The sequence below is a fragment of the Polypterus senegalus genome, chromosome 7 (assembly GCF_016835505.1).
Source record: "Polypterus senegalus isolate Bchr_013 chromosome 7, ASM1683550v1, whole genome shotgun sequence".
In the NCBI taxonomy this organism is placed as follows: domain Eukaryota; kingdom Metazoa; phylum Chordata; class Cladistia; order Polypteriformes; family Polypteridae; genus Polypterus; species Polypterus senegalus.
In genome coordinates this window covers 68,720,905-68,745,319 of record NC_053160.1, presented here as the reverse complement: position 1 = coordinate 68,745,319, position 24,415 = coordinate 68,720,905, and the positions used below count along the sequence as shown (strand labels likewise).

Below are 24,415 nucleotides of genomic sequence, written 5' to 3'. Positions count from 1 at the left end.
ACAACCAATTACCAAATTAGAAGATAATATGTGCTGTTAAAAAACATGTTTTTAATGGTCCCATACAGCTGGTAATACATACCCTTATTCTTCAATCACATAAATTTACTATACCAGAGGATTTTTATTTTTTGCAAAAATAGTCAGATACTTCTTAAATCAGTACTTCCAGGTCTTCAGTTTTTCTCTTTATTTCTTTCCAAATATTTTCTAAACTAATACTTTATTTATGAAGAGCAAAAACACAGATCAAAATAATGGATTTGTTTTTGTTATTGACTAATAGTTGAGTGTGTTTTTTGCAATGAACCAGATCATTCTTGGCTTGCTCTAAATACTACAGGGACAGGTCACAGTCCACTGTAATCCTGCAAATGGATTTTGAAAGGTTCAAAAACAGTTGGATGGTTAAGGAAGAATAAGAATCTAAAACTCAATCAAGTAGTTAAAAACAAATTTAGGACTTTGCTTCTTCAGAAATGGTGGCAGAGTGAATAGTGCTATTGACACAAAGCTTCACAATCCTAGGCACAAATCCTGATGCCTGCAACTGTTTGTACTGAGTCTGCACGTCTTTCCCATGTCTACTTATTTTTTTCCGTTGTATATTCAGCCTTTTCCAAAGGATCTACATGTTAGAATTACTACCACCTCAACACTTGGCCAGTATGACTGTGATTAATTGCCACACAAACCAGGGCAAATTCTCTTACAAATAAGCTAGGCCCTACAGGAACAAGGGTTCTAAAATTCAGTCCAGTGGTACCACTGTGGCTGCAGATTTTTATTCTAACCACTGAGGTGGACGGACTGTATAATGGATGGACTGGAGGAGAGAGTGTCTTCAGGGCTTTATCTCCCCCAGGAGGACAGAGGGCAGCCCCCATGGGTTGCCACTGCACCACGGATTCCTGCAGGGTATGTTGAGAGCTGGAGTTTGCTACAGCACTGTTGGGTTCTGTTGGTGCTGCCAGGAAGTGCTGCAGAGCCTGCACAGCCCTACTACATTGTGCTTCTGCCAGACCCAGAAGTGCTGCCGGAAAAAGATCACTGGACACCTGGAGTACTTCTGGGTACCCTCTAAAAGGAGCCACCTGCCACTACTTTGGGAGCAAGAGTTGGAAGGGAGACAGAGACGAAGCTTGACAGTGAATTGGTGGAGACGGAGAGGAGACGGGTCTTTTTTCAGCTTGATCTAATAACTTGACCTAACTGTTAATTTAGCTATCATTTTTCCTTTCCTATTCTGCATTCAGAAAAATGTACTAGTGTGATAAATCACATGCAAAAGAAATTCAGAAATCTCTAATGCCAAAATATTAAACACTTAACTTTCTTCTGGCACATCCAGTTTAATTTGCTCCCTACTGTTGAATGCAAATACCGGTACTAACAATTAGTGAGAAGAAGAGCTGACATTCATCCATCAGTTTTTTAAATCCGCCTATCTGGAACCTGATTATGGGAAACCTGGGAATCAGGCATAAGTCACACACACATAAGGGGTCAATTTAGCATTATCAGTCCATCTAACGTCTATGTATTTTGACTGTGGGAGCACAGGAAGAACATGCAAGCTCCATGCAGGACATGAACTCTGGCCTCATTGTTTTGAGGCAATGTGCCTTCTCTGTAATATTCACTTTTATGCTAATTACTAGCAAAAGACTTAAGAAAAGGCCTGGATAATCACTGCAGGCACTGTGGCATAATATTTAAGGCTTTGGACATGAAACCCTGAGGATAGGGGTTAAAATCCTGCTACTGATACTGTGTAACCATGAGCAAAGTCACTTTGCCTGCCTGTGCTCCAATTAGAAAAACAAAAGAAATGTAAATAATTGTATCTCATATGTTGTAAGTCACCTTAGATAAAGGTGTCACCCAAATATGCAAGCAATAATGAAAAAAAAATGTTCCCATCAGAATAACACACATAAATGCTGACTCATTTTGTAATTACTCGGCTGACAAAAAAGGCACAAATTGGCAAGTAACAGCTTGCTTAATGAAGGCAGGAGTCCAGTTGAGGTAGTTACTCCCTTTTAATATTCAGTGTCATTTGCACCTGTGTTTCAGCTGTTTCTCAGTCCCTTTCAGAACTCAGATACAATTAAGAAAAAAGTGTTTAAAGTTATCCCAAAAAATAACAAATAAGAAAAAGTGTTTATAGTTATCCCAGAAAATACAATTTTCTGAATTTCTTCTTAAATGTTAATACCATGGGAGGCATGGTGGCATAATGGTAGTGCTGCTGCCTCACAGTATGGAAGCCAGGCAAACATGTGGCCGTGGGCGAAACCAGAGCTCCAAGTGCTCTTTGTTTCCTCCCACAGTTCAAAGACATGCAGGGTAGATGGATGCAAAATTGGCCCATGTGTGATGTGAGTGTTCACCCTGCAATGCACTGGCACCCTGTCCAGGGATTGTTCCTGCCTTACACCCAGTTCTTGCTGGGATGGGCTACAGCTTCACCATGATCCTACTCAGGATGAAGCAGGTTTAGGAAATACATGACTGGATGGAAAAATTTTAATACCATACTGGCATATTTTTCTGAATTCAAAATAAGATTAGAAAAGGCCAACTAATGAAAAATTAGATAAGTTAGATATAAAAGGGACTCTTGTATTGGAGTAAAAAAAGGACACAGTGGTAGTGCAGAACGGAATCTGAGAACCAATAATCCAGGATAAACTCAGGCTACCTGGACTAAATGGTTCAGAGATGGACAATGAATAGACCCTTAACAACAACGTGAAGTTAAATTAAGACATTACAATATTTTCACTTCTTATTATCACTCTTTTAATAAAAATCGACTAAAAAGGAAAATCGCCGCTGTATACAGAAAACTGTCACTCTTACCTCAGATTCCATAACTGCTTTCTTTTGCTGTTTTACTTTGTGTGATCTTGTTTTCTGCATGATGAGGTCCGCGTTGTGATTATACAAATAAAATAACAGTTCGTATTAGCAAATCCAATCGTCTTGTACACTTTTCTTTCTTTTCATTCTTTAGCGTACCTTTACAGAAGAAGGCGGAGTCGGGGACGACAGTAAGGAGGAGGAGTTCCCTGAACGTCCGCAGGTGAGCGCTTCTCCTCAGTCAGCGACTCACCTGCGTGAGAGGGAGACGTCTGTCTGTCAGCGGCGATGGCCTCCGATTGCCACTGCACGCAGGACGTGCTGCTTGACTTCCTGTGCGCGCGCGGAGGTCGCGTGACCAATGCCGAGCTCCTGGCGCGCTTCAGAGGATTCCTACGAGGGGATGTCGACGTCCAGGTGCGCGAGAGTCACCGTCAGCTCTTCAAGAGGTTCGTCAACTCTGTGGCTTTTGTGGAAAGGGACGCCGCTGGGGTGGCCTTCGTGGTGCTGAAGAGACGATACAGGGAGCTGGTGGGAGAAGAGTGCGACCTCCAAACTGAACCCGAGGATGAGTGTAGTTCAGACTGGGAATGCCCCACGGTGGGTGGAAACGCTCGACCACTGTGGGAGTACAAAGAAGATGGGTGCAGGACAGCCCGTTTAGAGCCATTAACAGATTGTCAAAATGACATGAACTTAATGAACCTACAGAGGCCATTGGGAAGGCTAAACTACGCAGAGTGCAGTGACATTGATAGCAATAGGACAGCACAGCAGCCCACTACTGTGTTGTTGCAGCACAATATCTTGGATACAATTGAGCAGAACTTTGCAGTTGACCAATGGATGAGTCATGGCCCGGATCATCAATTGGAAAACAGCGCTATGCACCTTTCCAATCAGCAGAGCCTTAAGGTACCACATGACGAATCTGAGAATATCTGTCCTCTCCTTGCGTCTCACTTAAGTGTAGAGCAAGCACTGAACTGGAAACAAAATTCTCTGACAGCTTTAGATCCCCCAATAGCAGACACCTCAAAAGAAAGACAATTGGATATCAGTAAATCCAAAGATGAAAGGCATAAAAGCAAGACCAGTGAAATTGCTAGGCGCTTGATGTTTCAGTCTTGTAGTCCACCCGAAAGCCCACTCCAAGTACAAAATGCGAGGTTGGGGAATAAAGCCGAAGATTTGGGTAAAAATAAACACCAACTGAGGACTGATTTCACAAGCCAGGTGATGAAGACAGAAAACCTGGCCCTGGCCCAGAGTGCTAGGTGCTCCTCTGTGACAGATATCCATAAACTGAACACCAAACATCATGCACAGAGTCTTGACAAACTAATACTGGCTTTCAATGAAAATGAATCTTTCACTTCTGGACAGAATGCCAGAAAATACTATAGCATGGCAGTGGAGTCTGAGTATGTGCCACGACAGCACTGTGCATCCAAGGAACTACCAGAGATGAATATGAAGGCTACTCATACTGTTAACGACAAGAAAAAAACCACCAGTTATATAAACCATGTGCAGGCAGCTGACAGGTTGCTACCAGATTTCTGTGAAAATGAAACTTTAGCTCCTGGACAGAACGTCAGAAAGTACCATAGCATGGCAGTGGAGCTGGAGTGTGCTCCACATGAGGAATGTGCATATATAAAATCACCTGAACCAAAGCCTATGCATACATATTACCACACGAGGAAAAACACCAGTTATACAGACAATGTGCAGACAGTTGCTTTCAATAAGAATGAAACTTTAAATCTTGGACAGAATATGAAAAAGTGTCATAGCTTGGCCATGGAGGTGGAATGTGTATCACTACAGGAATGTACATCCAAGAAACTGCCAGAGCCAAATTTGAAAGCTACTCTTAGTCATAACCACAAGACGAAAAACAGCAGTAATATAGACTCTATGCAGAGGGCAGCCTATGGTAAGGATGAAACTATAATTCCTGGACAGAATATCAGAAGGCATCAAGGCATAGCATTAGAAATGGGGAGTGTTCTGTTGCAAGAATGTGCACTCAAGAAACCAAATGAGCCAAAAGCTGCATGTGTTTACACCCACAACAAGATAAATACCAGTAATACTGATTTAGCAGTAAATGCCACTTGCAAGAATTCTTTCCAGTCTTCTAATGAAGCTTTGTCATTGCTCAAAAACAATACGGTGCCACTGGATACAAGAGAACATGAATGGCTAGTAAAAGCAGCAGTTGGTAATTGGAATGAGATCTATGGCTTATTCAAAGAGGAGCCCAGTCTTATTTTAAAGAAGGATTTCATTTCTGGCTATACAGTACTGCACTGGTTAGCTATGCATGGTGACCACCGTGTGCTCAACACTCTTTGTTATGGAGCAGGCAAAGCTAAGTTGCCAATTGATGTGAATGTTAGAACTACTGGTGGGTACACACCCCTGCATCTTGCTGTTATGTACAAAAGGAAGAAAACTATTAAAATGCTGGTCCAGAGCTACAAAGCTAATGTTAATCTTAGAGACAACAGTGGCAGAAAACCATGGCAATACTTGGAAAAGACTGGTTCATTAGACTTGCGCTATTTACTAGGGGCACCTCTGGGTAAGCTTAAAAATGACACTGTGTCTCGACAGTCATCTACAGACAAATCTACTTTGTTAACCAAGGAGTCTTTTACTCCTGCATTAACAAAAAACTCTTTATTAGCAAGTTTTTTAAAACCACCTTATTTATGGAAAATTGCCAGTTCAATGTCTGACTCGTATGAGTTGTAAAATATCCTTTTTTGTTTTTTACGTAATCATGTATTTACAGCATTCTAAGACAGAATCATGATTGCTATGTCAATGTTTGTTGTTTTCTTTAAAAATCTATGCACAGAGCCTTTGTCTTACGGAGTCAGTCAGTCAATCGTTTTTTTTAACATATTTTGTAATGGGGCATTGTGACAAACAATAGGTGTGCCTCACTGCTAATTATCTGGCAAACCCAGCCCATTTAGTATAGCCGAATGATACAATGGGGTAAATTCCAACACATTAGTCACTTACTAGTTTTCGTTTAGCGAGTTTATAACAGGTTTCTAATTGTTTGGGAATGATGGAAAAGTTTAAGAACAGCCAGACTTCCATTTCAGCAGTTGAAAAAAATTTGTAAAGTGTACTTTAATAGTTAATTCTGAAAGCGAAAGAAATGATTTACAACATGCACTTTATTCTTTGGAAATAGAGTTTGAGTATTGGAGTTATTTTCATGTGTATCTTGAGTGCAATAAAACTAGATATACAGTACACCAGATGTTGCATTGGCTAAATAGGAACATTGCATGCTAATGAACTGCCAGCCAAAGAGATATGATTTATCTTAAAAATAGTCCTTTCAAAGATAGGTCATTAGTGCGTATCACAGTTGCATGACTAAAACCTTCATGTTTCATATTGGCTTTTCTTTAATGTTGTACTAATTTCAACAAAAAAGGTTTTTAAAGAAAGAAAGAAAAACATTTCCACAACCAAATTGTCTGGTATAGGGTTAAGAGAAGCTGGAGCCATCCCCTACAGCAACTTTCACATGGCAGTAATTAATACTGATCCCAATGCCATTCCTTCACAGAGCAGAAAACACCCGCACTCATTTACAACATGTCAGTTTTGAGACAACAGTTAGTTTAACATAGTTTAATGTGTAACATTTTAAAGGAAAAAAGAGTAGTCATTAACAAAAGGGGGCAGGTTATACACAGGATGGGAACCTAGTCCAGGTCCGAGGACATGTAAGACAGCAGCACAAACAACCACAATAAAGACTTTTCACATTTTATTTCACATGATATATTCATAATTTCATGATCCTTAAAATTTCTTCTTGCACCAAAGTCTCATCAAAGCTTATATTTATTAAGATGTTATGATCAGAGTAAATCAATATATATTATTATACATAGAAAGTACACTTAAAAATGTGTAGTGTTTCATTATCACATTGTACTTTTGGGCAATGATTTAATGTTAGCTGAGAAAAATAATAAGAAAATCACTAAAAGTTATATTTTTGCCTCTTTAGAACATCAGCAATCATAGGCTTACATACCAACCTGCACCTAAACTTTAATGTTCTCCAGCTTATGGGAGCATACAGTGGATTTGTGGTATTTCAGGCCTATTGTATATTTATTTAAATTTGGTTGATTGCTCATTTTATATATTTAGTGATGTCTGAAGTACACAGTTTATTTTTATAATGTGGATTTTTAAAGGGTTGGATAAAAAACATTTTAAGATGTTTAGACTCTACAGAGAACTTTACTTTTGGACCATGAATAAAGTGGCATTGCAATGAAATTTAAAAGTTAATAAGAACCTGAATTTCCACCCTCCATCCATTTTGTTGAACCCATGAGAACCAAGAATCTATATTTTGTGCAAAACAGTAGCTAGATACACAAGAAACACCAGTGTATTTCAAGCTCAGGTGTTAACACACAAACAAATAAGCTTATACACACTTACACCATAGCATCAACACTCACAGTTGTGACATCTTGTGTTTGGAACGCTGAAGGAAGCCCCTGCTGTCATGAGTAGTGTGTGCAAATTCCAATCAAAAGGCTACACGATCTTGAACAAGACCTGAGGCTAACGTGGCAATGACACCACAGTGCCACCTCTGCAGACGCAAATGATTTTATTTATTAATCACAGCAAATTCCATAGTAGATAGAGCTACAAGGATGTAAAAAAAAAGATAATTTTAGCAAGATCTTATTGGGAAAAGACATTACATAAACCTAATTAAATGAACTATGTAAAATCTGTATCTTGAAGTATATTAATTAGAAGTACATATCTTCTTTTGAACAGGTTAAAAATCTCTTTTACATCACACATTTTCAGTCAGTTCCAAAATATTTGGTAATGAAGGGTATAAGTTGCACATATAGCTGGTTTGAATGAGGACTTTTTCTGTTCATTTATTGGTTAGTTCAGTTTAGTTAGTGCTAAAAGCTGAGCATGCTAAGAAACAGGAGAAAACATTTTGTGTAAATTAAAGCCATTCTCTTTGTATATTATTTGATATGTGAATATGCTCAGTATTGATGAATAGTGATCCAACCAAAAATTCCAAAATAGCACTCCGCCAGAAGATGTTTTAACAATACGTGCATTAAATAATGAAAATATACAATGATTTAAAAAAAAATTTAAACTGAACTTAACAGGAAATAAATACTCAAAACACTACAAATATATTATCTTCAGTCAAGTTGCTGCCACTCCCTCAAGGTTTTCAAAGTGGTTTTAACTGTTTATTACAAACACAAAGCTTGCCAAAGAGGAAGTAGAAACATTTACCAGAGCAAATTCCAGCCCGTGTAGATGTAACGCTTAATGGAGTTGGTGATAGGTTGCTTCATTTAGAAAAGATAAAAAAGATAAAGGTTTTTTTAAGGTGAAAAAAGAAGGTCAGGGACCCAGTGTTTTGGCTGTTTAGCGTTCCTCAGGTGTGTTGCATAACACGTGGTGAAGGCTACACAGCCATTTCTAACCTTCTTTTCTTTTTAAAGTGTGAAATTAACCTTTACTTTTTTTCCTAATTCAGAATGAATTGAGGCCAGAATGGTTGGTTGGTTTAAAGGAGGTGGATTGCCATTTGTAAGTTGGTTTGAATAAAAGCATCAGTTTAGCAAATGAATAAATGTAAAATACAAAGTGTTTTAGTGAGTACAGTTACAAGCAGAGAATTCTGTTATATGTAAATGCTTATTCACATACTAACAACATTTATAAATTCCTGTCATCTTCTGTTTGTAATAAATAGTGAAATAGTGATATGGAAAATCCTTAAATCCCATTTTAATTACAGATCACATAGTATGAGGAATCAGCTGTAATGACAGAACCTTAATTTTGCTTAAAGACAATGCAGATTTTATGTTTCGTTATAAAGAACCTTTTGTCATATTTATGCTGAGCTAAACTATGCTAACCATGCAAAGCTGCTAAGTTATTTGAAGTTCAGTGTTCAGAATAGCACTGTTAAAACTGTTAAGTTAGATTTAATGTTTTAAAATGATTGTATGCTAATAATGGAAAGCTGTTTTTATTGTAAAACGTGTTTCTCACTGTTTCATATAGTTTTTTTTTTTTAAAATGATGGTGCAATTTATCATTTGGTTGATATTTTATAATATATCCAGTTCACATTTTCTGAATATAACATTTTAGCACTACTTAAATTATCTGAAATTAATTCACATGAGGTACAGCTTTTACCTTTTTTACAGTATTATTGATTTATCTGTTGTGTACAATTACTACTTGAGCGCTCAAAAGAAGCTTTTCATTTGCTTGCCAAACTTCATCCCTATCCTCTCCTATTGCCATAAGCTCTGTGCAGTGACCAAAAGAATGACACAGTGGGTACAAGTGACCAAAATGAGGTTCTTGCACCGTGTTGCTTGGTTCACTCTTCAAGATGGAAACTCAGCAGTACAGGAGAGCAAGAGTAGAAACGCTGCATCTTTGGATTGACAGGAACCATTTTGAAGGGTTCTTGGCAAGTTGTGACGACATACCGGGCACAGCCCACTACGAGAAGAACCACGATGAATCAAGGATATACTATAGAGAGTTTGTCTCTCGCCGGTTTTAGGAGCACCTTGAGAGGCCCCACAGAGGAGCTAAATACAATTGCTGTGGATATTGTTGCTTGGTCTTTTCAGCTATGCGTGTTGTGACAGATACGTGAACGGAAAAGGAGGAAGAAAGAAAAGAAATGACTCCTCATCTCTACTGCAGATGCAGAGTAAGAGCGAGTGGATTGATCAAAGCATTTTAAGCTTATACTATCTTATTAACCATAAATACCATTTCATCTCAGCAGGATACTCTGTTGTTCATTCTCCTATAAAAAAGCATGACCAACCACATCAGAGCAAAATGAGTAGAGGTCAGCGAGGAACCTTACTTTTATCAAACTCATTTGAAACACACACGCATATTTTGGCAAATATTCAAAAATGGCAGAATCAAAACTAAAAAACAAAATTATGTAAAAGGTGTTGGACAAGTCTCTGATTTGAACAAACACTGGATACACTGAAATGCTCTTGGAGTTTACAGTTACAAGTGTTACAGAACTAATGGAATGCAGATATCACACAGACAGCTACTGTATACTCTGAACTGCTTAATCCTCAAAGCCTGCCCAGACAGTCCAAGGTGGAGTGCAAGTGAACGCATGCACACTCTCGTACCTGGGGTAACCATGATCTCTATTCATTTTGTACTTTTTCTTGAGTTTTGGATTACAGTATTTCTTTTTTTCTAACTGTTTTTTGAAATGTATCCTTGTTCATATGGTGCATTCTTTGGCGTTGCTTTGCTGATGTCATCACTGGGGCCCATGCCACTGTAGTGTAGTGCTGATGCTTTGGGGTTGAATCCCAGCCTGGCCACTGCCTGTGTATATTTTTCACATTTTTCCTGCATCGTTGTGACTTCTCCCCTATCTCAATGGCATAAGGGTTCACTTAATTATTGGTTCTAAACTGTGCCCACAGTAGATCAGCACTGTGTTTGTGTGAGAATTCTAAACCACGGGTGTCAGACAACTTCTTACTTAGTAAATAATTACAGCTTTTAATGGAACACGCTTATATTTGACTTACTTTAAATTTCAGAACCCTCGATTATTTCCATGTTGTCTATCCAGCAGCCAAAAAATAATGAGATGCAAAATGGGCCAACAGATAACCAGCTAACTTGACAGCATTTGGCCCTTTGTGTCCATCATACAATATTTAATACAATAAAATAATTGAAAAGGAAAAGATTGAGGGTCTAAAAAAATATTGATCAGCTCTGGTCCACAAAACATTTAAATGGTAAATCCCCAATTTTGTAATTGTCTTTTGTGGCAGAATGACACCACTATCAGGCCATTGAATTAAACACATTTCATTAGAAACTGGAATTGACTTCTAATTAAGGAATTGGTTAGAGACAACATGATGATCTTCCAAGAACTTTATTTGAAAACCCTGAGTTAGCTGGTTATCCATTGACTCCATCTTAATCTCATTATTGTTTGGCTGCCAGTTAAGGAAAAAAACAATTGAAGATTCTTAGTCTTACACAAAAAATGAAAGAAAAATCATTGTGGTCAGATGGCAGTACTAAGTAAGACCTGCAGCCCTCCAAGATCTGAGTTTGACATGCCTATTCTAAGCTCTTCCACCCAATTCAAAAGCAGGCTGTTTTTGACTACAGAATTTCTTCCATTTGGAAGTCTCTGGGCAGCAGTGGCTTCTTCTGTCATCCATAATGTGTCAGTGCATGACAACCTAAAAATTCATGCCCAAGTATGTGACACTCCCTAGCAAACTACAGTGAAAGCCCCTCAAGTCTGATTTTTGACCTCCTCCTTCTGCACTTCATACATGCCTTCCAAATACATGGAAAGAACAGACATCCCTGATAAAGTGGATGCTTGTGGCATTTAAAGTTAATATTTCTTCTTCCCATTGTATATTTTTCTTTCATTCCTGCTGTTTTGAGTTATTTTGAAATAGTCATGATGTTGTTTTTCTGTGCAGAATAGAAAGAAGTGGTACAATATATAATTAAAGTGGCAGTGATTCATGCAAATCTTCCTTAGCGTCTGCTAGTCTTTTATGCAGCTGCCTTACTGAATGGAATACTCTGCTGACTGGTTACGCCGGCTTCTTTATGTGAAGTGTCAAATCAGACATGTACATCTGCCTTCTATAAGTTAACCGCGCAGCTCAATATTTGCAGATATTGAAGAAAAGCTGGGGCTGGATGGAACAAATAAAAAAGCCCCTCCTTGCAGAAGACACCAATCTCACCGAATGACACAATGACATTCTGGGCTTGTGCTGCATTATGTTTGCTCAGGTGAATTCAGTGAGCAGTTAAAGATCTTTTTTAGGCAGATACAAAGAACAAGGCATTTGTATTCCTGGTTGTACATAACATTTTTACTGCATTAAAAAAGCTCCTGAAGTAAAATTCTAAAATAGACAGTTCAGTGATATACTGGCATGTATTTAATACAATCGAATTGTTTTTAATAGGTTAAGACAAAATAGTTATACATTTTAATAATAAAACAAAATTTAAGAGCACCATTTTGCATTTCGTGACATGTAATATTCATTTTATAAAGATATTAAATTTACCTAAAACAGACACACCATGTCAGCTGTACACATCACAGCAAAAAAGCAGACAAAATGCTTTTATTATGCAACAAGAACAGCCATTTGTGTTTGATTGTTAGGAAATATAAAATAACATTGAGAATTAGAATTGTTCATTGCATTTCTCACTATTTAGGAAAAATAGCACATTTATTTCATGTTATCCATTCCTAGCTTATTTAGGGCTCTTCCAGTGTGGAGCCTATCCCAGCAGCATTAGGCTAAAGGCCAGGACCCCTGTCCTAGGACGGGTGCACTGCACACTTGACGCAAGCCAAATCTGAGGCCAGAGTAAAGAAAACCTTCATGACTGAGCTGCTGGAGGACAGAGTTCCAAGCAGTGGTGGCCAGGATGAGCTCTGACTTGTGAGGCATTAAGTAAGCACTGCCACGGCACTCAACCTGTAAACAGGAGACTAGAACATGGACTACAACCATGACTGCCTATAGTCACTGATCTCATTCATGCAGAGTCACACATGGGTACCTTGGGGACAGTGTAAAGGCTCTGGTAGTGGTAAATCCCCACAGAAGAGGAAGGCCCAGGTGGCCGGATACCAGAAAGTGACTTCAGAGGTGGTAAGGTTGTCAATCATCCAGCCTGTAGAGGGAGGAAGAGAAAGAGGTGTTAGAATACAGCATCACCCTGTAGATCAGCGGGGACTTACAACCACCAAAGCCTTTAGGCTGTCCCCAAGGCACACGTGTGTGACAGCAGCTAAATTCAGAAAAGGCTTGATCTTATTGACGTGTGGTAATTACCCAAGAAAGCCACTACCATCCACCAGTTATTATTTCCTGTCACACCAATGACAAATACAACTTGTCAGATATATTGCTAACATCGCAACAGCATAGCAAAAATAGACATATATAAACAGAAGCAGAGCCTCATGACACAAACGAAACTTTTTAACAATAACACAATAATGGATATGCTACCAGGCATGGAAACAGTAAAGTTTAGCTGGACTGTTTATTAGTTTATTTGAACCATATGGTCACCTAGCTGATTATTTCACCTCCCCTTACTGTACATAATCGTATAACTAATCATGAATTTATAGAACTTGTATTTCTGGTCACAGAAGACAAAGCCTGGAAAGGCAGTAATCTGAATCCATTGCAGGTCATTCTGACTCACACACCTACACTACCAAACAACTGGACCTTTGAGAAGCCAAGGTATCTTCTCAAATGCAGGGAGTACACATGGTCTTTTAGAGCCACAACTGTACTGCTGCATATTTACATCATATCCCAAGTCACATATCAGAAATTGTTTAGAATATATAGTAAATCTCACATTAGCAAATTTAAAACTTCCAAATTATGAAAAAGTACACAAGTTCCACTAACGATATTTAAATGGCAGAAGACGTGTTTCTTTTTAGTTTGTTTACTTACTGTAAATGTGCCAAAATAAGCACTTTGCCATTTTTTAACAAGTTGGAAAATGTACAAATGGTGCATCTTTCAGGGACATAAGGGGATTGTGTTTACTCTATTGAAGTCGGAGCATTTGTATTTTTTTTTTTTCATCAAAGAGACAGGTATCTTGTTTTTGTGTCTTAAATATTGTAAAGACCCGATGGCAAGAAAGACTGCTGAAGAGACACCAGTAATTGTGAAATGCTGTCTTTATTGTATGCCTTGCTGGATGCTAAATCACCTCCCCGAGCTCCTGTTGTACAATACGAATAAAGCCACAAAACAGAAATGTCAGGGCTTTATTAACACAATTCAAGCAAATCAAAAGACATGAGTCAACAAAATAGCCTTTGGTTGTTCTTTCTTTATCCAGGAAGAGCACAACATTCATTGTGTTTGTCTCTCTGTGCTGTTGGTGGCCTTCTTACTATTAGCTTTTCACTTTGTCTGCACTCTGGGTTTCCATTTACAGTCTTCAACAGTAAAAAGGTCTCGATGTAATTTGGGTTGATTTCAATCTTTACATCAAGACATGCTGAAATTCCAATAGTGGTGTGAAGACTTTGTTTCTTATCTTTGCTGTCTTTCTAGCACTTTAGATTGATTTTCATATTTGGATTTTGGGCTGTCCTTAAAAACCACTGCTGAACTTACTGACATCCTACTTCAGTTCACTGAGCGGGTGCCTCGACTTCTCTAAGGAAGTCTTCCTGTCTGGTCAAGGGGACAGCAGATCTGGCGGCCTGTTTCGAACCCCATATTTTGGCTAAACAACCCCTGACCTTCACCCCTGGGATAAGCCACATGTCCTCAGTATGACACACAGTGGATTGCCTATGAAAAGTGTTCACTCCCTTGGAAGTTTTCACACTTTATTGGTATACAACATTGAATCACAGGGGGATAATTTGACATTGATCAGCAGAAAATGAGTCTTCCTTGTCAAAGTGCCAACAGATCTCAGCAAAGTGGTATACTACTTCTTCTTTCGGCTGCTCCCGTTAGGGGTTGCCACAGTGGATCATGTTCTTCCATATCTTTCTGTCCTCTGCATCTTATTCTGTCACACCCATCACCTGCATGTCCTCTCTCACCACATCCATAAACCTTCGCTTAGTTCTTTCTCTTTTCCTCTTGTCTGGCAGCTCTATCCTTATCATCCTTTTCTCAATATACTCAGCATCTCTCCTCTGCACATGTCCAAACCAATGCACAAATCAAAAACACAAAATAATTGATTGCATTAGTATTCACCTTTTTATATGATACCCCTAAATCATTACTGGGATAGTCAGGTTGGTTTTCCTAATTAGTTCATTGAATTCACCTCACCAGGGTTTCAACTGATTGTAATATAAACACATTTGTATGTGGACGGTCCGACATAGGGTGAGTCACTATGGTGGCCTAAAAGACAAAAGGACACTACAAAGATAAATACAAGTCAAGGGACAGAGAAAGGAAAATATCGAAGTCAATAAATATCTAATTAGGCCACTCATTAAAAAAATGGAAAGAGTAAGACACAGCAGGCTGGCCACAAAAACTGAGCGATCATACAAGGAGAAGTCTAGTGAGGAAGGCCACCAAAAGACCAAAGAGAACTCTAAAGGAGTTAATAAGCTACAGTGATTGAGATTGGCGAGCCTGTGCAGATGACGACTGTTACCCGGGTCACAGCTTCACTGGTCATATTAGAAGAGTGGCAAAGAGAAAACCACAGTTAAAAATGCAAAGACAGTTTATCAGAAGATACATGGGTGATTCAGCTAGAAGAAGGTCCTATGGATTGATGAAACCAAAACCAAGCTTTTTGGCAATCAGACTAAACACCATGTTTTGCAACACTGCATATTTTCAAAGATCCACCTTCCCCAGTGTAAAACATGGTGGTGGCAGCATCACGCTGTGACGATACTTCTCAACAGCAGATTCAAGAAGCCTTGAAGAGGGCCAAACGAATACATGGAAGCTTAATGCACTCCACAAGAAATCTGTACCTTGGGAGAAAATGTGTTTTACAGCAAGACAACAGGCCCAAGCAGAAAGCCAAAGCTACGTAGGAATGGCTTTGAAACTGAACAAAGTTAATGTGCAGACGAGGCTGAGTCACAGTCCAATTCTCAATTCAACTGAGAGTTTGTCACTGGACTTGAAAAAGGCTGCTCATTCATGATCAACATGCAAACTGACAGTGCTTGAGCAGTTTTGCAAAGAAGAATGGAGATAAACTGCAGTGTCCAGAACTGCAAAGCTGCTGGAGACCTGTGCACCCAGAACTGAGGCTGTCATGGCTGCCAAAAGTGCTACTAAATGCTGATGTAAAGTGAGTGAACACTTATGTGATCAATCATTTTATTTTTTCCATTTCTAATCGATTTAGACCAATTTGCAGAGATTTGTTATGACTTTGACATTAAGGAATCATTTTCTGTTGATTAGTGTTAAAAAAGCCAAGCTAAATCTACTGTCATTCAATGTTGTATGTCAATTAAATGAGACTGTTTCTTACAGGATCTGTATATAGGAGTGTGCCCCCTGGTGGCACTATCCAAGGGCATCTCCAAGCATTTCACTCAGGTCCCTTTGTTCCTTCAGGTTTGGACATCATCCCTGTGGACAGGATGATGTACAGGGTGGTCCATATCTAATTATGCAGATTCAGATCGTCTGGATGACTTTGATTTATGATTCCAGTTCGGTGCGAAGACGATTCTTCATGTCGTCACTTCTCGATGGTCCAGGATTTTTCGGGTAGTTTTCTATGTGATAAACTTAATAAGTTATGGCGTAATGAAAATTGCATAATTAGAGTCCACCCTATAGAGTAAAGGCGGTTAAATATGGTGTAATAATGTCTGTCCCTCATATAATGAGTTAAAGGAGGTGAGGTGAAAATGAGCTGAAGTAGTTTTTAAAAATTTTATTTTAATTATAATTTGCACCACATTGCACTTTTTAAAATATCACACGTTTTGCTTCAGCTAAGTGTCTCCATCATCATTTGAGTTGCTCAGCAGTGTTTCAATGCAGGATTGTTTTTGTGTTATATAATCAGTGATTCATATCATGTACTTCTTGTTTTTTAACACCTTACGTCATCTCTTGTTGCTTTTTTTAAAACACTAAGCACATAACAAAAGAATGTCAACAGCGGCCTGGTGCTCTGATTTCTACTTGGCTGAGTGAAATTCGGATGGTCAGCATTGTGTACTTGGCTGCTGTTTGTGTGTTGTATCCAGTTGTTCAGACTCTGATTTTAGGAATTACAGTTAGCTGTTTTCAGTAGCTGTTAATGACCCTTATCAAATTTTATACAGAATGGGACATTCCTTTGAATTGTCTGAACTTATAAAAGCCGAGTTTGACAAACAACAATCCATGGGTGTGAAAGGTTAAAAACATTTCATTTAAATGTTAAAGCTGCTGGCTGAGGGGCTTGTGGTGTTTGTATTCCTGAACCCTGGCCTCTTCAACTAGTCTCTTTTATCAAATATCCATCTGTTTTCTGAACCTATTTCATCCCTTGCAAGAAGCCAACCCATACAGCATCAAACAAAAGACTGGAGCCATCTTGGGGTGAGATGCTAGTCCTTAAGAGGTCACGTGCCTGTATGGTAGAGTCAGCCGTTCTTGTAGTTTGTAAGATATGAGAGAAGATCCAAACACTGAAAGAAAGCCCACACAAACAGACCCTATATGGTCAGTGACTAAGCTAGGAAGCAAGCCAAGCCACTGGATCTGTATGTCCATAGAAATGAAATTGAAGATAAAGAAAAACATGAAATCTCTTAAACTCTGGTGGTCAATAGAAAGCAAATGTGTGCCCTTTGGCCTCATTGTCTAGTTAGACTATCTATCTGCTTCTGTTCTGATCATTTGTTTCTTTTTTTTTTATGACATTTTGTGCAACTTGAGCTCTACTCATCTATGGTACTTTATGAAGCTCTAATCTACTGTGTTCTGTGCCAAAATAATCTTAAAGTGAGTGGAGTACCCGTGTGGCAATGCCAACCCTGCAGAAGAGCCACACTGTCACTTGTGCTTGAGCCCAATTAAAAGCAAATTTCAAAAATACTAGTTAAACATTCAAGTTAGGTGGATTGGTGTTTTTTTAATTCATTCCTAGTGGGTGTATGGTGTGCATGTGTGTGTCCCTGTGATGGACCGGTGCCCTGTCCAGGGACTGTTCCTGCCTTGCTCCCTAAGCTAGCTGGGATAGCTCCAGCCCCCCAAGGATCCCGTTTCAGGATTTAGGCTTAGAAAATGGCACAGTAAATGGTGTAGAAGTAAATCAGTTCAGGGGGTAGCAATGCTGCACCATGGATCCAGGGTCCTGGGTTCAAATCTATCACCTGGATATTGTCTATGTGAATTCTGCATGTGTTCCCTGTGCTCTACATACCTGAAGATGTGCACATTAGGCAAATTGGAGATTCCAAATCGGCCCCTGCATGGGTGGGCCATACAATGGATTGGCGCTAGGTCCAAGGCTGTTTCCTGCCTTGCACCCAGTACTGTACAAAATAGGCTCTGGCCCCCCATCCACCAGAAATGGATTAAACTGGTTTGAGAAAGTGACTGGCAGTATGGTGTAGTGGTTAAGGCTTTGGACCTCAAACCCTGATTCAAATCCTGCTGCTGACACTATGTCTCCTCATTTTGGCAACACTTCTTTTACACTAAGATGGGCTGCAAGCTTAATTTGTCCTTCAGATATCATCCAGAGACTATTAAGCAAATAGAATGGTTCAATAGACATTTGGAACAATTCTTAAGATGTACAGTGAATTCAATTCAAACTGATTGATATAAAATCAGTTTTACAGCTAACAGAATTTGTACAAAATGTCCTTTATAATTCTACCTGAGCTCAGAGTGGTGCAGGAAGTACAGCTTGCTATGCAAGGCATTCACCTGAAGGGACCCGTCCCAAAAAAAAAGTTTCAAGATCCAGTGGTCCTATTCTGTTCCAAAATGTACTGGGCCAGTGACAAAGAAGCTGACGTAATTGTAGGATTCACTTCTCATTTCCATGTCTCCCTTTTAAAAACCTGTTCAGAGGAGTAGGACAATTACTCCACCACCAGCCAATGAAGCAGATAGAAAACTGAAATATGAAGTCTTTGGGATTCTTGATTCTTGTTTCTGAGGTCCTAAAGCCTTTCATCTTGTTTGTTGATATGGTTATGGTCTGGAGGACCACTTTTGGGCTTCCTATAGTGGTATTAATGCTCCTCACTTTTACACCAAGTTCATCTTCAACATCCTGGAAAAGAGGGGGTGCTGCCATCTTCTTCTTCTATGAAATATGATATTTTTTATGTGGTTAAGATGTCTCTGCACCTTGTAATAATTTTGATCATTCAAACAGTTCTGGTGATCCCAGTCTGACTACAGTAATCAGTTACATCAGTTTATAGTCGCTTTGACTTTGCAAACCAGTTGTCTACAGTATTTGGAGACATTTTCAACCAATCTCTGGATCTGTGCACTGTTCCTGCCTACTTCAGGATCTCAAACATCATTCCAGTAGCAAAAAATAAAATCAAAGCTCACAGGCCTAAATGACTAGAAACCAGTAGATTTAACTTCTGTGGTAACGAAGACCTTTGAACACCTCTTTCAGAATTATCTCAAGATGGCTACAAAAGACTTCCTGGAGCTGTTGCAGTTTGCATATTGAGCCAACTGTGGACGATGCAGTGAATTTAGGCCTGGGCTTTATTTACCAGCACCTTGATAAGCCAGGGGCATATATGAGGATCTTGTTTGTGGACTTCAACTCTGCTTTCAATACAATCACCCAGAGCTCCTAAATTAGAAACTCCCCCAGTTCAACCTGCCATTGGATCACAAACTTACTTACATATAGAAAACAGTACATGTTGTTGGGCACACACATCTGACCCATTATTCCTTAGCACTGATTTGTCCTTTCCCCACTACTCTTCACACTTTATAGAAATGACTATACCTCTGGTGATGTCTGTCAAACCTCTTAAATTTGCAGGTGACATAACACTAATAGGCTTCATTTCAAACAATGATGAGTCCATATACAGACAAGAGGTGGAAAATCTGACATTGTGGTACAGCCGTAATAATTTGAACCTTAACATTCAAGATAATCATAGATTTCAAGGAACAGTCCCCTGCTAACCTATCACTTGCTATAAATGGCTCTGTTGGGATAACAGAATCATTTACCTTTCTGGGCACTGTGGTTTCACAAAATCTTAAGTGGGACAATAACATCACATGCATTATTAAGAAAGCCCATCAGAGAACGTTCTTTTTGCATCAGCTGAGGAAGTTCAATCTCCCTCAAGCAATATTGGTCTAATTCTACACAGCCATCATCGAGTCCATTCTGACCTCCTCTATTGCTGTCTGGATTAGTGTTACCTCAGTTCAGGCTAAGGCCAATCTGCAGCTCGTCATCAGAGTCTGTGAAAAGATCAGAGGGCGTAACTTACTGCACATTGAAGTCCTATATGAGTCCAGAGTAAGAAAGAGGGCTACAAAGGTCACTGCTAATGCGACTCACCAAGGGCATCACCTGTTCCAAAAACTTCCTCCGGCAAACGTCTTTGAGCAGTGAGAGCTAAAACAACACGTCGCCTAAACAGTTGTTTTCCATGTGCAGTTATTCTGGCTAATCAGGTCTGAGCTTCTACTCAGTGTCTATGCATGCCTGCACACTAGACTGCCTGGACATTTCAATCCTACCATCTCTTTATTTTTCTGTATTGCCCTTGTATGCTGCATCATATTTTATCATTTTATATTTTATTTTCTTATATTTATTTTTTTGTTGTCCTTTTATATTGCACCAATACAATCAAGACAAATCTCTAGCACACATTAGTGTACCTGGCCAGTAAAGTCAATTCTGATTCTGATTTTGAACTTTTGCTTTATTTTTTTCGTTATTTTGTTGATACCTTTCTACATTACTATATTATTTATTTACTTATTTTATTTTATGGATGGCTCTATCTTTCATTGTTTTGTTGACAGCAATATTGAGCCATTGCACACAAACCCCTAAAGTTAGTCTTGCTAATGTAAATACATGAAAAAACATCCATCTAATGTGACTATAGATGCCCAGAGGGGACTGGGCAGTCTCATGGTCTGGAACCCCTGCAGATTTTATTTTTTTCTCCAGCCGTCCTGACCTTACTCTTATTCTATGTTAATTAATGTTGACTTATTTTATTTTCTTACTGTGTCTTCTATTTTTCTATTCTTCATTATCTAAAGCACTTTGAGCTACTTTTGTATGAAAATGTGCTATATAAATAAATGTTGTTGTTGTAGAGGCCAGTGGTGCTTTTCATTCTTTTCCAAATGGTTTCCAGAATCCTATTCTTTCCTTAGCCAACCTTATTGCTGTCCATTCTCCTACTTCTAGCCATTCTTTAATGTCATCAATCAATCTCCTTTCTGGCTTTCCTATTTGCTATTTCCAGTTTCTTTTTCTCTCTGTTATCATTCTGATTAGCCTCTCCTCTCCCCTGCCATCCTGCTTAAAAGCCCAAAAAGACCCAAATTCCATTCCTTAATAACTTCAAACGATATGTTTAAATTCTTTCATTTGTCACCGTTAGTCACCATTCAATTTTCAGAATCTTCCTGTAACAGCTCATTTCAAACACAGTCAATTTTAACAATTAATAAAGTACATCAAGTCTAATCTAATCTAATATAAAAATGTCATGCTTTCCCAATGTCCATGTTTTACTGGTATAAAGTAATGTAGAGAACACAAACAGTACCAGTACCGTTATTTGGACTTTCGCTGAGGTATTTCAACTTTTCCAGATTTCATTCAGTGCAGCAAAAGAACTCTGAGTAATGGCAGTTCTATTGATTTCCTTTGAGCATTCATTGTTGCTCACTGACAGGCTACATAGGCAAACTGGTCTACATATTCTAGTTTCTCTTCATCCAAATTTATATTCGCCTTCCAAAAAAAATGTAGTCTTTTCCACTGTCATCTAATACAGTTGCTCTTGAAGATCCAATTCATTTGTGCTAGCATTTCAATATCATCTGTACTTTCCAATGTCAATTCCTCTTTCTAAATCGACTTCCACCTTTTCTTTTATTCTTTCTAATATGCAATGGAATGCCTACCCTTCAAAACATTTCTTTGAAATATGTAATGCAAGTAACATAATTCTTGGAATATGAATTCTCCACACAAAAAATGTACATTTTTTAATCTGTTACTTTCCTTGCATTGTTTTCAGGTATGGCCAAAAAAACCTTTAATCTCATGTTATTGTGGAAAACAGAAATCCGAAAATTTGCGATACAGTGGACTTCAACAGAGGCTGACGCTAAATAACAGGAAACAAAAAAATCTCAAGTTCCTCACATTGTATGTCAGGCATTCAAACCTATGCCTACAAATCTCCATACAAATGTATTTTTGTTAACATACTGTTAAATAAAGAACATTTTGGAATCCTCTTGTGAAGAAAAGTCAAGAACATTCAAACAAGAATGAGCTTTTGTACAGATTTTTGTTATTTCTGTTCTCCATTAAAACAAGAGATTAAACATTTTTTATCAACCCTCACTTCAATCCACAAGGAGAATGTAGCAAATTAAAAGAAAAAAGATCACTTTTGGATGAAGTACTCCTTTAATTAGAATTTTGTTACTCATGACACACAGGTATTTTGAGATTTTGGTCACAGACATATTGATGTTGTTTGCTGTTATTAAGCATTGGCCCCAATTGATCCCCATTGTATCAGGAACTTTGTTATTTCCGTTCTCCATTGAATATGACATTAAATATTTTTTGGAGTATTAGAAACTGAAATGTCCTTACAAGAATTTGACCCATTAAACTACTTAATTACAATGAAATATAATTGTAGTGTCATCTTACTTTACGCATTACCCCCAGCTCCACAGACAATTACTTCTTTGGTTCCAACTGACCTTTCTTTGCTGCTGGGACAGGTATCTTCTGGTGTGAGAATATTCTAATCCACTGAGCATTTGCCTTCACTTCAATATGTTGTGTACTTCTCGCTTACACATTCTGAGCCTCACTGAACTTTCATGGATTTTTCTCTTAACAGACTCCTGATGTTTTTTTCACCTCCAACACAACAAGAACTAATCGACTTTCTCTTAAAAGAATGGCATTGCAGTGCTCCAGATAAATTCCATACACCTGATGACCACAGTGTACCTAGGACACGTCAGTGCTGGAGCAGTGAGTGCAGCATTGTCCCTTCACTTTGCATGTCGCTGTGTGGCCCTCCAACCAGGGATGGATAGATCTAGTAATAACAACTGGCCCCTTTTCAGAAAGCCATGAACTAGCCTTGGCCTTATACACTTTTGATATTCTCAGATACACTAGGCCATCCTGAGGTGACTCTTAGACACGTACTGCACTGCTGTACCCGAACGATCTTTTCATAATTTTTATTGACAGACTTATCATCCCTGTAGCGCTACTGCGTTGAGTTGATTTAAACTCAGCGACTCTCGGACGGCACTTCTCGACAAATTTCCGGTCTGATTCGCCAAGAAACTCAGTATTTAACAGTGTCAGGTTGCCCTCTGTTGGCCAGTCTTTAGAATTACAACCTTTACTTGCCTGATTTTTAAAGCAAAGCCCGTTTATACTCAATGACAGGCAGCTGCATACGCGCTCGTGTAAAGTGTGTCTGTAGTTCAAACGTTCGGTGCGCGGCGCTTTTCAACAATTAACATTTGCAGAACCCCCCAGCTTTACCTCGAAGTTTCTTTCTTATGTTAACACATCCTGCACAAACTTTCACATTTGCCCTGTGTCTGCACATTTTCTCGCCTTGACTCAGAGGATATTTATCTATGGCTGTGTACATTAACACTGAGAGCGTAGACCTGCGGTGACGTATAGTGCTCTGGGTCTGCAGTCGCAGTTGGATATTACTGGGTGCCTATAATGTTGGATGGTGTGGGTGCAGGTAGCGATACTTCACACAACTATTCCTCCAATGAGCGCCAGCTTTCTTGTCTAACGCATGCGCAGTCAACACATTCAGTGCCGCGTAGTTACAAAATTCTGGAGGCACGCAGTCACCGAAACGAAGTTTACGTCACGCGCCCAATAGCGGCTCTCGCGGACTTGTCAAGTACAAACGGGCTTTACATGTAAGTTTTTCGTTTGATTTTTTATATATGTTCAACAAACCCTCCTTTAGTTTTTTTCTTTCCCATCTCACCTTTCATGCCTTTGTAGCTGTTTTTCGGTAATAAACTTGCTCATTTTGAAGAATTCTGCTCCATGGACATTTAGGTTTGTTTGTGTACCACCCCAACCAACTACGTCCATCCAAACGCATTTGGAGGTTGCAGTGATGTCATCATAACTTTATTTCTCTACGTTTTTTATTACTGGTTTAAGAAGAAAGGCCCTAGATAGGGTAGATAAGAGGCATTGGAAACGGCGGAGTGTACAAAAGCGCAGGACGAGATGCTGTATCTTATTGAATGCCTCATTTCATTGCCATCATCCTTCGTAGCGCCAATCTCATGACAGTGTAGATCAGGGGTTCTCAACGTCGGTCCTGGGGACCACCTGTCGCTGCAGGTTTTTGTTCCAACCAGCTTCTGTTTTTAAATTAACTCCTGGGCTAATTAAGTGAACTGATATTTCCCAAGTTCAGTGTTTAAGGAACAATATATGAATTAGAAAACTAAGTTTGCTTAAAATAAATAAAATGTACCAAGCAGTTATATAGGAATGTTTTTTTTCTTTTTAACAGTATTTTCATCTTGATTTTCATTCTACTTTCCTAGGTGTTCTAATTGTTTAATTAATCCATTATTTACTAATTAGTGGGTCTGACTCTAAAGTAGCTGCAGCCTTTGATTATTCA

The 24,415-nt window shown here is 38.9% G+C and overlaps 2 protein-coding genes across 6 annotated transcripts in view; one reads left to right on the top strand and one right to left on the bottom strand.

Moving 5' to 3' along the window:
- The window catches only part of LOC120532637 (septin-11), a 162,736-nt gene extending 159,841 nt beyond the window's left edge, over nt 1-2,895 (bottom strand). For all 5 annotated transcript variants that reach the window (XM_039758814.1, XM_039758815.1, XM_039758817.1 and 2 more), the window contains exon 1: nt 2,869-2,895. In XM_039758814.1, coding sequence (XP_039614748.1) covers nt 2,869-2,880 — 12 coding nt within the window. In that variant the 5' untranslated portion in view covers nt 2,881-2,895. The remainder of the gene's footprint in view (nt 1-2,868) is intronic.
- Nucleotides 2,896-2,976: 81 nt separating this feature from the next.
- Nucleotides 2,977-11,508, top strand: LOC120532636. The gene has a single exon (XM_039758811.1). It carries the CDS (start codon nt 3,157-3,159, stop codon nt 5,632-5,634), a length of 2,478 nt encoding a protein of 825 aa, XP_039614745.1. The 5' UTR covers nt 2,977-3,156; the 3' UTR covers nt 5,635-11,508.
- The last annotated feature ends 12,907 nt before the right edge of the window (nt 11,509-24,415 follow it).

Excerpts from the sequence above, each read along its gene's own strand:
- LOC120532636 (XM_039758811.1), top strand. The coding sequence starts at position 3,157 with ATGGCCTCCGATTGCCACTGCACGCAGGACGTGCTGCTTGACTTCCTG.